General features: G+C 35.4%; 1 protein-coding gene across 5 annotated transcripts in view; it reads right to left on the bottom strand.

The window, feature by feature from the left end:
• LOC121314344 (uncharacterized protein C8orf34 homolog) overlaps positions 1-13,563 on the bottom strand; it is a 150,807-nt gene that overhangs the window by 30,777 nt on the left and 106,467 nt on the right. For all 5 annotated transcript variants that reach the window (XM_041247485.1, XM_041247487.1, XM_041247484.1 and 2 more), the window contains one exon: positions 3,830-3,950. In XM_041247485.1, the coding sequence (XP_041103419.1) occupies positions 3,830-3,950 (121 nt within the window). The remainder of the gene's footprint in view (positions 1-3,829; positions 3,951-13,563) is intronic.

Raw genomic sequence — 13,563 nt, 5'->3', positions numbered from 1 at the left:
CCTCAGAATCTAAAATTAGGGCTGCCAACTATTCTTCGGTTATTGGGGGGTATCTGTTTGTGTCTGTCCAACTGCTTGTCTGTATGTCACACTTACTTTTTCATATCTAGAGAACTGCTTATCCAATTATTATGAAACTTGAACTGCAGCACAGGTTATTTTTCATCAGAATGGGAGGGGGGGGGGGGTATGTTGTCTGTATATCGCCTTACGTATGTATATGCTTATTCAATTTTGATGAAACATGGTTTTGACATTCTTTAGCTATTGACCGTATCATAATATACGGGCATATGGAGAAATCTGTCCTTTTGTACGTATGTCATTCTTACACAGGGAAACTAGGTCAAAGTGAATTACTTTTTCACATTATTAATATCATACATTTTGTGTTTACATCCATTGGAAATAAACATTAGTGACATACTTTGTTTTTTTAAGAATTTTATATTACTTAGAAACAACCTAGGCCTGGAGAGTACTTATTGGGTGAAACTGTTTTCAACTACAACACACCATGGGAAGATTCAGGTTAGACTGAGTACAGTATACAAATTTGGAGTTGCTTGATCTGAAATTCCTATTAACACAATTGTGATCATTAATAACAATATCATTTTATGATTATCATTTATTACAAATGAAGGAATATATAAAACAAGAAGAAAAGAGAAGGGAACATATTTAAGTTGTACAAAAAACACTAAAGACTGCTGTGCATTTGTTTAAATAAATAGTGCATTAATATTTTGGCATTTAAACTGAAAACTGGATATTTGAAGGCAATTACTTACAGCAACATATTCTCAGGGAATGTTGGCATAATCAATTAGGCTCAAAAAACATAATTACTTTAACGTTCAGACTAGAGTTTAGATACAACATCAGAACTGCCATAATAAGTAGAGCTTTTCAACCCCTTAATCATTCCTTCATAATACGAGCAGAATATTTAATTAACTACACAGGCTTGGACAACTATATCAGGTTTTATATTACGTTTTTTATATATGACGAATACCAAGGTAAGCCTAAGAAGATTATATGGGAATAATAACTGAATAATGTCTTTATTCAACAAGCACTGAAAATAAACTATTAAGAGGTTTACCAAACAAAAAAAAACAAAACATTAAATTAGCATATTAATTGATATCACTCATACTTTAATTAATTTGAATACACTACCAAATATGTGTTTAGAGTTGATTCTCAGGTATACTTTTTTATTTTTTAAACAAAAGCTGTATGCCTATAGTTGCCAGTTGCTAAGTTATCATGCTAGAGCTAGAGCCCTGTCTGGATTTTGTAGTGGGAAGCACTTTTCATGCTAACAAACATGTGTTAACCTGACACTGAGGGGGTTAGTATAATAATTTAAAAAATATAAAATTCATAGTGCTAGTATTCATACAAAGCCAAGTCAAATAAATGAGGAAATACTATGTAAAGCCACAGAGAAAACCATCAGCCTGGTTAATACCATGGCAGTGCCCAGCCTAGCAATCTGAAAAGTGAACAAGACTAGGAGCTTGCAATTTGTTTTAGAAAAAATCCACGTCAAAAGGAAACTGGCTGGGAAAATAAAAAAAAAAGTCCATAAATGATAACCAGCAACATTGTCAAAAACCATACTAACTCAATATGTAAAAAAAACTATTAATATGAAACAATCAAATAACTCACTAGACCTTGTGTGCAAAGTAAATATACAGTACAGGACTTTAAATACTGTAGCAGGTAATGGCCCATTTAGAGGCTTTATGGAATTGTCTAGAATCATAAGAAACAATGATGATCACTTCTATTGTAGCACTTACAGCAAAGTGAGCTCTAGATCTATACACATGCATTTTAATCTGCTAGAACAAATCATAACCAGTATTTTAAAATGTACTTTTTTGTATATGCATATCTCATTAGGAAGCACAGAGAAAACAGATAATTTATGAATACAGCTTTCAGTGATTAAGATTAGAATTATATTATATTATATTTACTAGACAGTGACAGGAAAAAATGTACCTTGTGAGGTGAAACAGATTTCCCCGCCCCCATACACATGGTGCTCCATGACAGACCAGTGAAAACATTGATAAGCAGCACTTATCTGCCTCTAAATACCAAGTTATGACTGTAGGTCCAGATTAAAAAGGAAACAGGAACCATGCCGGGCTGGGATTGAAGACAGGGCCAAATTGTTATGGAGTATCTTTTAAATGAGAGACAGTGAGGTCTTGTCTCCAAATCAATTTAAAACAGATTTACCAATCTCTAATTAGAAATCTTTAATAAAAACTAAAAAAAAAAAAAAAAAAAAAAAAAAAAACATTATTTAATTAAGGCACAGAAAAACAATGGGCGGAAATATAAAGCAACCAGCACAGAAAGATTTTAGTCAGAGTAGCAGAAAAAAAGGAATACACACATTTAATATCACTAGGAACGGCTACTTTTGTCATCACACATTAGCAGCCTGCAGTGAGAATTTAACAGCTGAAATATCAATATTAATTATGTCTTAGCAGAAAGTAACACCAAACAGCTGGTATTTTTTGCTGGGGTGACACGTTTTGTTATACCAGCTTTTAGACGGAAAAGGGTAAATAGAAAAAGGATAAAAATGCAATTGAGTTAAACATGAACCTGATGACATTCTGCCTAACAGAAGGTATCATGTGAAGAATGCCCGGTAATGTCTTAATCAGCAAGTCATTCATCTAATTAGTTTTCACAGTTATTAAAGACCTGTAAATGAAAGCTTGTGCGAGTCATTTTGTTAAACTAGTCAAAAGATGAAATTATCCAGAAAATAGAAATAAGCACTAAATAAAACTTGTAAGACATGGATTTCTGCATGGAAAACATCAGCAGCTAATAAAAGTTACAAATGAGGAAAATTAGGTTGTTCAGTGGATTAGTTCACTGCCTTCGGGGAACTACTTTTGATTCTAGCTTGGTATAAAATTACCCCAAATCAATACCAGCTAATGCCTTTAAACAGTCATGGACTCCCATTGTTGTGAATTTTGATGCAGTATGCCAGGCTACTATTATAAAATATACAATATCTTCATTTTGTGAAATGCAGGCTTATTACTTTGGTGATGTAACTTTTCCATTTTGTAATCAATAGTAAACAGGCATCTTCATTGCACTGTACAAAGACGACATCTAAGAAACCCCAGGCTTAACACTAGATTTGCAACTAAGAACGATGAGTCATAATGCATTTTAAAAGTGGGACACAATATGCTTTGCATTGCTGGGTATTTCTAAAACATGTGGTTTGCAACAGTGATCCAGAATAAAAGGCAAGACATTGGTAAACAAAGAACTGCAAGGCAGATGTCTTAAATTGTCTGCTTTATGGTACTGTTGCCTTTGGTCTAACAAGCTACTTTCATGTTGTTAATAAATATATTTTTTAATGCTGCACATACATGTTGCTCATTAGAACTATGTTTGCTGAATTGCCTGGAAATACAATAAAACAAAGAACATATTGATTTGTTTTTTATTACTATTTAATAAGAACCTGAAAGCTCCCACTGTGTGAGTCACAAGTTTTGGCGGCTCCTTGCTTTTTAGTTTAATAATAAATTAATAAAAGATGTACTGGATGATTGCTTTCCCAAACACTTTAATTGGTAGATCAGTCTTTAATTACCCAATCAAGCTTCTTGGTTCCAATATATTTTTGGCATTGAAAGGGGTATTAAAAACCTTCTTCTGATGTGATAAAACAACAAATGGATAACACAAGGCTGTTTTGATTAATCTTGGCTTCAATATTTATCACTTAGTAAGAATATTTGTCAGTGCATACCAGCAAGATGCTTCTCCATACGTTGCAGTTCCTTTGTGGAGAAGGACTCCTTCAATTGTTTCTGACTTAAGGAGCTCCCACTTCTGGCATACATGGCATCTGAGTCCCAGACTGGTTGACGCTAGTTGAGATGAAAAAGTAATATTTGAAAGATATTTAAATATCACTTTTATATGCACAGCCGTAATGCATTTAAACAATGTATTTTGTAACGATTACAGTAGTAATTATTATTTACAGGGGAATGCAAAAAAAGTTTCAAACCATTTAGAATGTTAATAGAAATAATGCAACCCTTGTGAGTATGGGTAACAGAAACAGCGTTGTGTTCACAGACACTCTGGGAAAACTGGGCCTTATTCAAACAAAGGTCTGACTCTGTAGGACTGTTTTTAAAGTCTGTTTTGATTAATTAAAAATATGACACTTTGGTGAAACCTGGCTTCTTTAACAACATTTTTACACATGTTGTGAAAAATATTTAGTTAATCACACCGTTTTCTATTTTATTTTTAAAAGATACCATATTAAAATGTTTTAATTCCATGAACTAACAGTTTATCATGGTGATTTCTGTAACAGCTATTGAAACAATTAGCACGAACAGTGTAAAAAAAATAAACATTACACTTCATATATGAAAAGGGAAAATTTGCTGTTGTACAATAAGTCAGTAAAGTCAGTAATATAAAAGAGACTTTAAAAAAAAATACAAGCTAAACTTTAGGTGTGGTTAGCATGAATGTAGTTAAAGGTGAAAGAAATACAAAAGAAATCTCACACTAACAAAATAAATAAATGCAAACTTATTAAGGTCAAAAGAAAACCTTAAAAACAATTTAAAAAAAACATACTGCTTTTTAAATTTTAATACCCAACAAGAACTGCACCTTAAGAAAAAAAAAAACAAACACATTTTATGTTCTTTCTGTTTAGCATAATAACTTAAAGGAAAGAAAAAAAACACAACTTCTATTATGATAAATAAAAAATAAAAAAAAGCCTTTATTGGCTTTTACATAAAACACTTAATGTGCGTAAATGTTATAATGACTGGGTTGGTTATTTTATTGTGTTTCTAAGAACATTTGCATGTTTTAATGTAAACAGGAATGACACATATTGCATACCTCATGGGGAAGCATGGCCTGGGTTCAGTATAATTAGCAGCAACACACTATCAAAGCTTTATGCACTTATTAAGATATTTGTTTACTGATGTCACTATTAGAGAGATAACAAAACATTTGTGTATTTTGCTGCTTTATTTTCAAAAAGCTTTGCAAATAATTTCTAATTACTGTTACTTATTAGAGAATGACACAGACACACTAGATTAAACCATCTCTATCCTAAACCTTCTCTTCAGATTAATCTGCTGTTAAAATATGGTAGGAAATGATTGTCTTACAAATACAGTGGACCCAATTAAAAACATGGAAGGCAATGTGCAAATTCAAGAATGCCTGCCCTGCATCCTGTCATATCCCCCACATTGTGATTCTGAACAAAGTAAAGGCTGGACACCGACGTAATTTGGTTAGCAGCTGGACCGAATGTATGCGCCCGGGATATCGGCGCATCCAGTAACGCCGCCTTATCTGCGTTGGGTACCCTTGCTTGCGACAGCCATAGCTACAACCAGGCTTGCCAGGCTCCGGCCTAGGGCTTGCCCTTGAAGACCGGAGATCTGGAGCAGCACACTCGAGAGGTGTCGGAGCTCCGTGGCCACAGGCTCTGGGAGCGGGGCCCCCGTGAGCACGCCATCTAAATACGCGGTGAGAACAGCCTGTTCATCTGTGCTTCCGCTGCGTAAGCCCTCCTCAAATGTGGCTTGCTTCAAAATACTCAGCATTGACACTGGTTGATCCCAAGAGGAGCGTACCTCCTCTATGAAATCAGGGAATGGTGGGAATGGCTGTGCTGTGGGAGCTACTGCCTGCATTTGAAACACAGACCAGCGGAGTTCTGCCGGTGTCATCCAGGGGATCTTCAAAAAATTTGCAGCGCACCCCATTAATGCCAGCATGCCAGCAATGCTGGTAAACTAGTCTTGAGGCAATCTTGGAGCAAAGTTCAGCCACAGTTGACGATGTTTGCCAAGCACCGTGCGCACCAAGTACCGTGTGCACCAACTGCACTAAGCACCAAGGCGTGACATTTCGCCTGTAGAACATAGTAAAGGTATGGGGAGTGGTCCCCACACCCTGGAATAAAGCCCACAAAGTTGCAAGGCCCCTGGTGGAAAGGGTAGTGATCTTTTCTGGTGGGGGTACGTCAGCAAGTTCATAAGCAGTCCTGACCGTGTCTGTTATCCACTTGGACAGCCGCTGCTTAGACAGGGTTTGACCATGGGACATTGACCATAGCAGACAAAAAATAGTTTGGACTGCCTCAACTTTTTGTCGTGTCAACATAATGGTCAGATGGCTCCATAAAGAACTTCAGTTTTGTCTGTTAATAAGATGAATTTACCCCTTAAGATGTTAAGGAAAAAGTCCTCATAGGTTTAGACCTAGTTATTGAAGTTAAGGGGATGACACCCCCTTAAAACAGCATCAGCATATCTGCATGTAATGACTCACTATTATTATTATTATTATTATTATTATTATTATTATTATTATTATTATTATTATTATTATTGCCTAATACAAGGCGACTACGGGTGTTACAGGGTAGGTTTGGCTATTGAAGTTGAGAGGATGAAATCCCTCTTCAACCAGCATCAGCATATCTGCATGTAATGATTTACCAGTATTTTATATTGGTATCTGGCAGATCCCTTTTACAAGGTGACTTGCAGGAGTACAGGGAAAATATATAGCTTATTAGGTCTCCAGACTGCCTTCTATAATTTGTATTTATTGACTGGTACAGAAACCATACTCACCTATTTGGGTCTGTTACCTGTTTAAGTCTGCGAAAGGTGAAACCTTCTCATCCCAGCATCAGCATACATGCATGCAGGTGATTCCTCCATATAACCCATTAGGTCTCCAGACCACCTCATAAAAGGGGAACCCTTTAGAGGTTTTCGTATCCTTTGCATCAGTGGATGCTACAGGAATCGTCCCATCAGGACTTGTTATTTGAAGTTCAGGAGAGGGTGAAACCCTCTCACAGCATCAGCATCAGTACATACATAACTGTGTATTCCAGCATGGTATTGTCAGGGCAGAAGTCAGTGACGTCATTCGAACCGGCCGCTGTAGGCAGAGAGTACCGCTGATCGCCCGTTACTATGGGTTTTTTTTTTCTCCTCCTGCTGAGCAGGGAAGCATAATAAATCACTCTGTGGTAGAGTGGCTGGGTATCTAAGGTAGTCAGGAGGCAGATAAGGAGACTGAGGACTTAAAGATTGCAGGTTTATGTTATAAATCAAAAAAGTAACAACAAAACACAGCTCACAAGCCAAAATAAAATGGTTAAACAAAAACAAATCATAAACACAAAAATGAAACAGAAAAAAATTCCTCACCTAAGTCCGAAACCATCACGGTGAAGTTTAAATAAAAATACAGGCGTGTGTGTGTGTGTGTGGTGTCTCTCTCTCTCTCATTTAGACATTATAGGATTTATTCATAAAAGTACTTGCCGACTGTCCTAGGTAATTGAATTTTGTTCAGAAATAACGAAAGTTGTCCATATTGACATTCATTAAATGATCTGTGTAGCAATTTATGAATAGGTATATATTCGTTCACGACCAAAATCCATCTCCTTTTGATGACATCATCAGCTCTATAAACATTCACTCAGTTCCGTCGTTAGCTGTTGGAAACATAAACAAATGGAATCTACTGACATCAGCACCCATCGTGTTATTAACAGCGTGCTTGTATTATCCCTGATTTATATACTGGAGGATGCGATCATGTGCAGGTTTTTTAAATTACTTTAATAATTGTTACTGTTTCTTTGCTTTGCAGGACATACGCAATTAAATGAAAAATACTTGTAAATCAATTATTTCAATTATTATTTCAGCTTAACACAGAAACAATTAAGTGTTTTTTTAATTGTTTTTTTTTTTTTTTTTTTTTATTTTTTTATTGGGTGAGGGGTTGTTAAATATGGTCAGATAACTTTTTTGACAATGTCATTGTGATGATGTCGTTACTTTAGACTCCACCACACCGAGTGTTTGGTAACTCCAAGTTGTCAACAGCATTTTGCTGTCGTTCACTCTTAGGAAAAGCAGGTTGATGTTCAAGACCGATGAAAACTTTATGCTAATTGAGGTAATCGTTAAGCTTTATCCCAATTAGTTTAAAAAATGTCTTCATAGACAAAAATTGTTGGGGCTTAACAACGCATCTGAATTATCTGTTATGAATAGCAACTGCCATTAAATAGGCAGCTGTGGACGAAATGCGATCATCTACTCCTGGTTTCTCATTTTGACAGACGTTAACCCTTTATGAATAGAACCCTAGGAAAGTAAAATGTATTTTGGGTTAGCACCCAAACAAAACCAAAAAAAGAACAATAGAACAAAAAAAAATGTAAAAAACAATACTTAGAAGGGAAACCTTTTTGATAACCCCAACCCTGTTATTATTATTTGAACACTGTTTTGCTTGCCCACGTGCTGCCCTACTGTCTAGCGCTGCTTGAGATCAGATGCATAGTGAAGGTAAAGTGATAATATTTTTTCCTATAATTTTATAAATATCTTAATTTTTTATTTAATTGACCTAATAAGGAAACTCTGGCAAAATTTTGCATTCCTAAACATGTGAGTTAAGTGTAACGTAACCCATAATTCATACTCTGGAACAAGTAACAAGTCTAAAATGTTGTTTTTCATATAGAAGTTACTGGAGTCCAATTGTGTGTTTTCCACATTTGCCCACACTGTGGAACAGAAGTGGAAGTGCCGCCTTCTAAAACTTTTATAACAAACCAAGCCAGCCACATTACCTCAGTCCTACAAGAAAGTCCAGAAAACTGGTTTAAAGGGTATTATGCTGTACATGTTTGTAGGATACTGGCTTGAGAAAAGTTAAAAAATGCAAAAAAAAAAAAAAATAATAATTATAATGTGTACATATGCTTTTTTTTTTTCACTGGCTTTGAGTGTTCAACATCTTATAGAAAACACAATGATGTTCATATTAAAGGCTGACATAGCAACTGCACATCTGTTTTTTTTTTAAGTAAAAAATATATAAATAGGCAATTGAATACATTTCTCGCTGTGGGTTTTCAGTTCTTGAATATTTATGAAAAAAAAATAAAACACCATGATGTAAAACGCCCCACCTTTACTCACAGTTGTGTGAAGACCTAAATGTGGCTATATAAAATGCATGTATCAAATTATTAACTAACATTTTTCACAAACATATACATAAATCAGAATTTACAGCAACCCATCCGGCTATTACAAAGCCTGATTGGATAGCAGCCATCCTAAAGTGTCAAAAGACTTAATTTAAAAAGTACTTAACGTCATTATTTCAGATTTCAACAATTTACATACACCAGCTGAACTGCATTGTGAAAATTTGTATCTGTTTTCATCTATCAGTCTCTGTCTAAGTTTGCAGTACATTATTCGCAGTGTGTGTTTGTTTCTTTATTTGTACGGGGGCTTAAACAGTAGGTAGCATTAATTACCTGAATGAAGTGCAATCCAGTTCTAACTCAAATTATTTATACAAATTATCATTAGCATCTAATCTGCATACTATATATATATATATATATATATATATATATCCTATATATATATATCTATATATATATATATAATATATATTATTTTGAGAATATCTTTTTCATTAATTTGTGGAAGAGTCCAACTGACATATCGCATTAAGTTAGTCTGTCGATATTCTGGAAATTTTTGTATTTCACAGCTTTCTACTCATAGTTATAGTAATTAAACACAAACCTGAGTACTGCTGCAGGAAATAAAACCACAATAAAGCCAACCACAAATAGTTTAATAATGCAAAATTGTATATGTTCATGTCTGTTAGATATTAAAAACATAAACATTGCAGAAAAATAATTTCGTTCCATGTAAAATAAATAAATAAATCAATAATAAATCATGTTTTGATCAGGTTTTAGACAACATAATCTGCATGTGTTCAAGACCACCACTGGCAATGTAAAGAATGTGAGGTGATGTTTCTATTGGTTGTTTCAGAAAAAAATGGTTATTTAAACAATAGCTTAAGGGCTGGTTGTGTGTACAAGGAAATATACTGACTCTTGAGTGGATGAATGTCCCAGTGCTTACCGAGGCTGGTTACAATAGCGAGAGAGACCGTTTTTCCCAGTTGCACACAACCAGCGCTAAAGTTATAGTCATTTTGTATCAAGTATTTTCAACATACCTTGTATATGACTGAGCAGGTAAACACGTTGGGTTTTGAGTTTAAAGAGCAGACCAAGGACAAGGGAAATTAAATTAAACTATACTATTGTATTTCAAAACACTATTAACATTTTTGATAGTTTGGCATATCAAGATATCAAATCAAATTAATGTATATGAATCTGAATTGGTCATTACAAATCTTTGAATACATCTGTGTCAATTTTATCTTAAATTATAGACTTAAATTAACAGACTCCAGTCCCTTTTTTAATTATACATCAGTGTCAGTTTCATTCAGTGGATGATTCTAACCTGTGCTGAGGTTTAAACAACTGTAGCCCTTATACTGCAGCTGTAGTGAGCTGGGATATTAATCTCCAGCCGGATATAACAAGAGGTTGAAGCAGAGGCTTAAAGGGCACATAAGGACCTTTTTATTTTATTGTGTTACATGTTCCCATGTGTTGCTACAACTGTTTACTGAAGATGTGTGTATTGTTTTAATTATTATTATTATTTTTTTTACATTTTGACCACTTTTTTAAACTTTTAAATTGCATTCTCCTGCCCTTCCCATGTACCCACATGGACTTCTCAGAACTACATTTCCCATCATCCTCCTGCTCACTGGTAAATCAATCTCAGTTACATATGTGAGCAGGAGGATGATGGCAAATGTAGTTCTGAGAGGTCCATGTGGGTACACGGGAAGCCATTTTGAGGCAGGGGATGCAATTTAAAAGTTTAAAAAAGTGGTCAAAATGTAAAAAAAATAATAATAATAATTAAAACAATACACACATCTTAAGTAAACAGTTGTAGCAACACATAGGAACATGTAACACAATAAAATAAAAAGGTCCTTATGTACCCTTTAATCTGATTTTTTTTGGTGTCTTTTTTGGATTATGAACCTTTGCTCAAGTAATTTATAGTAAAAGGTGAACTCATTCCACTTACTATAAGACAAACACTAGATAAAAATTATTATTAGGTACATCAGTCAAATTTAATGTTTAATGATTTACATCATTACACTAGCATCTTAGCACAAGTCATAAGAACACTAGAAAACAATGCTCAGGTAATTTGCAGTAAATTGCACAGTAATTATTTTGAAACTATAGCAACCACTACCTATGTGATAATTACTGCCTAAGTTGTCACTCAAGATGAAGTGTTTCAGATAATTTATCTGAAAGCATCTGTAATTGGCATCACTTGCTAAACCAAATAAAGGTTAACAACAGCACACTTACCTCATCAAGAAGTATTCTGCATAATGGACATTGTGGGCTGTACAACTATAAAGGCTTAACTGTTAGTATACGGTACGAATTAGTAGCCTCACTGTTGTAGAACTGATGTGTGCAATGTACTAAACATCTTTTTCATGGACAACTACTTGCTCATTACACAGGAGAGCTCAGTACTTACAGTTCATGATAAATAAGTTTTCAAAGCCGTACATCAAGATTTAAAACACAACAAAGTTTAATAAGTAATGAATATTGAACAGAAAGAAGTAATATAATGTATGAGTTATGGCTTTTGCATACAAAATTGGTTTGACATGAACAGGCATAACAAAATTACCGAAGCAGGAACAAAACTAAGTTACAGTAGTGAAAACGGCTTTAATACATCGTGAGTAGGTCTGCGAAGTTAAGAAAAGTAAAATACAACAATGTCAAGCTACAGCAAAAAATAAAAGATATATAGAGCACACTGAAGAAGCCAAGGTGGCTGCCTCTGTAAAATTGGGTAGTTACATTTTTGAAAAAAGTAAAAAAAAAAATTTAAAACCCATATATAAATCGAAATATATACATATATTTTTTTTTATTTTATTATTTTCTCCCAATTTAGAATATCCAATTATTATTTAAGCTCAGCTAACTATTACCACCCCTGTGCTGACTCTGGAGTGGTGTAGATGAACACACGCTGTCCTCTGAAGCATGTGCCGTCAGCCAACCACTTCTTTTCACACTGCAGACTCACCATGCAGCCACCTCGGAGCTACAGCAACAGAGGACAACTTAGAGGCCAGACTGCAGGGGTCGCTGCTGCACGGTGAGCTGAGGACACCCTGGCCAGCCTAAAACCCCCCCCCCCCCCCACCCCTCCCTCCCTCCCCTCCCAGGGTGGTGCTCAGCCAATTGTGCGCCGCCCACTGGAAACTCCCAACCAGAGACATTAGTGGAATAGCCTGGACTCGAACCTGCAACATCCAGGCAATAAGGCGCACCTTGCACTCCACGCGGAGTGCCTTTACTGAATGCAACTCTCGGGAGCCCCTAAAGATTAATTTTTAATAATGCGCCCACCTTCATGTTTAAGAGTGGCATAATCCACATGATTTTAAATACTTTATTTGCCATTTCTTCGTAACATTGCTGTGATCTCAGACTATATACATATTTGACATCCAGGGTATTTTCTCATTGTTAGTTTCCCTAGTTACCCCACGTATAGCTCCAGAATTGGATCAAGATTACGGATCAGTGGAGCTTGATCCAGATCGGCTTAGTGTAACACCTTTTTATGGTCCGGCTCCGGTGAACCTGGACCTGATCCCATTTTTTATTCTCATTAGTACAGCCCCTGGAGCAGTGGGTAGTCCCATACTGTATATTATTAATTGGACGGTTCGGTACTGTATATACTCAAAGATTAAATGAAGAAACCAATCTTTGCACATTTCTTTCAGAAGAAGCCAACTCTAAGTAAGAATATTGAGTGATTTTATTTCTTCTTATATTAATTTAGTTTTTCTACTGACATTCCTGTGTGATGTTTAGCTGCAATATGTTTTGATAAATCCATATTTTTCTTGCGCAATGGTAGCAATCCCCCTTCCCCCATAACGATTAACAATAGTTGTTAGTTTTTAGTACTTTTCATGTCTTGTATTTTTGTACGATGGCCCCTGTGCTATAGGCTAGAAGAATTGGAGGTAATTCAATCCATAAATTTACTGTTTGGCGATAGCATCATGAATGAGAAAAAAAGGCAATAATTGGACCACTTTACAACAAGATTGCGTTCTTATTCTTAAAATAAATTATGCAAAATGTACAATGCAATTATTTCTAAAGCATGCCACTGGTTTATAAGAAACTAGAAAATGTCATTCCACTAAATCTCCTCTTCCATGCTGAACTTGCCCCATAATATCACGGATTCGAAGGGCAGCCATAGCATCTTCCACAGCTTTCTTTGCCGCCCATTTTTCAATACAGGTGCTGCCTCCCTTACACATTTGTCGCGTGAATCTACTAATGTCATTTCCAGTCAAACTTTGGCGCAGTTAAACTCCTCGGTTAGAGCAGAGACTGGTAGCTACAGTATTCCTTTACCATAAAATCCCACTCTACAGAGGCAGTGTGGAACT

This window comes from Polyodon spathula, chromosome 4 (genome assembly GCF_017654505.1).
Source record: "Polyodon spathula isolate WHYD16114869_AA chromosome 4, ASM1765450v1, whole genome shotgun sequence".
In the NCBI taxonomy this organism is placed as follows: Eukaryota; Metazoa; Chordata; class Actinopteri; order Acipenseriformes; family Polyodontidae; genus Polyodon; species Polyodon spathula.
This window is presented reverse-complemented; position numbering and strand designations above follow the sequence as displayed.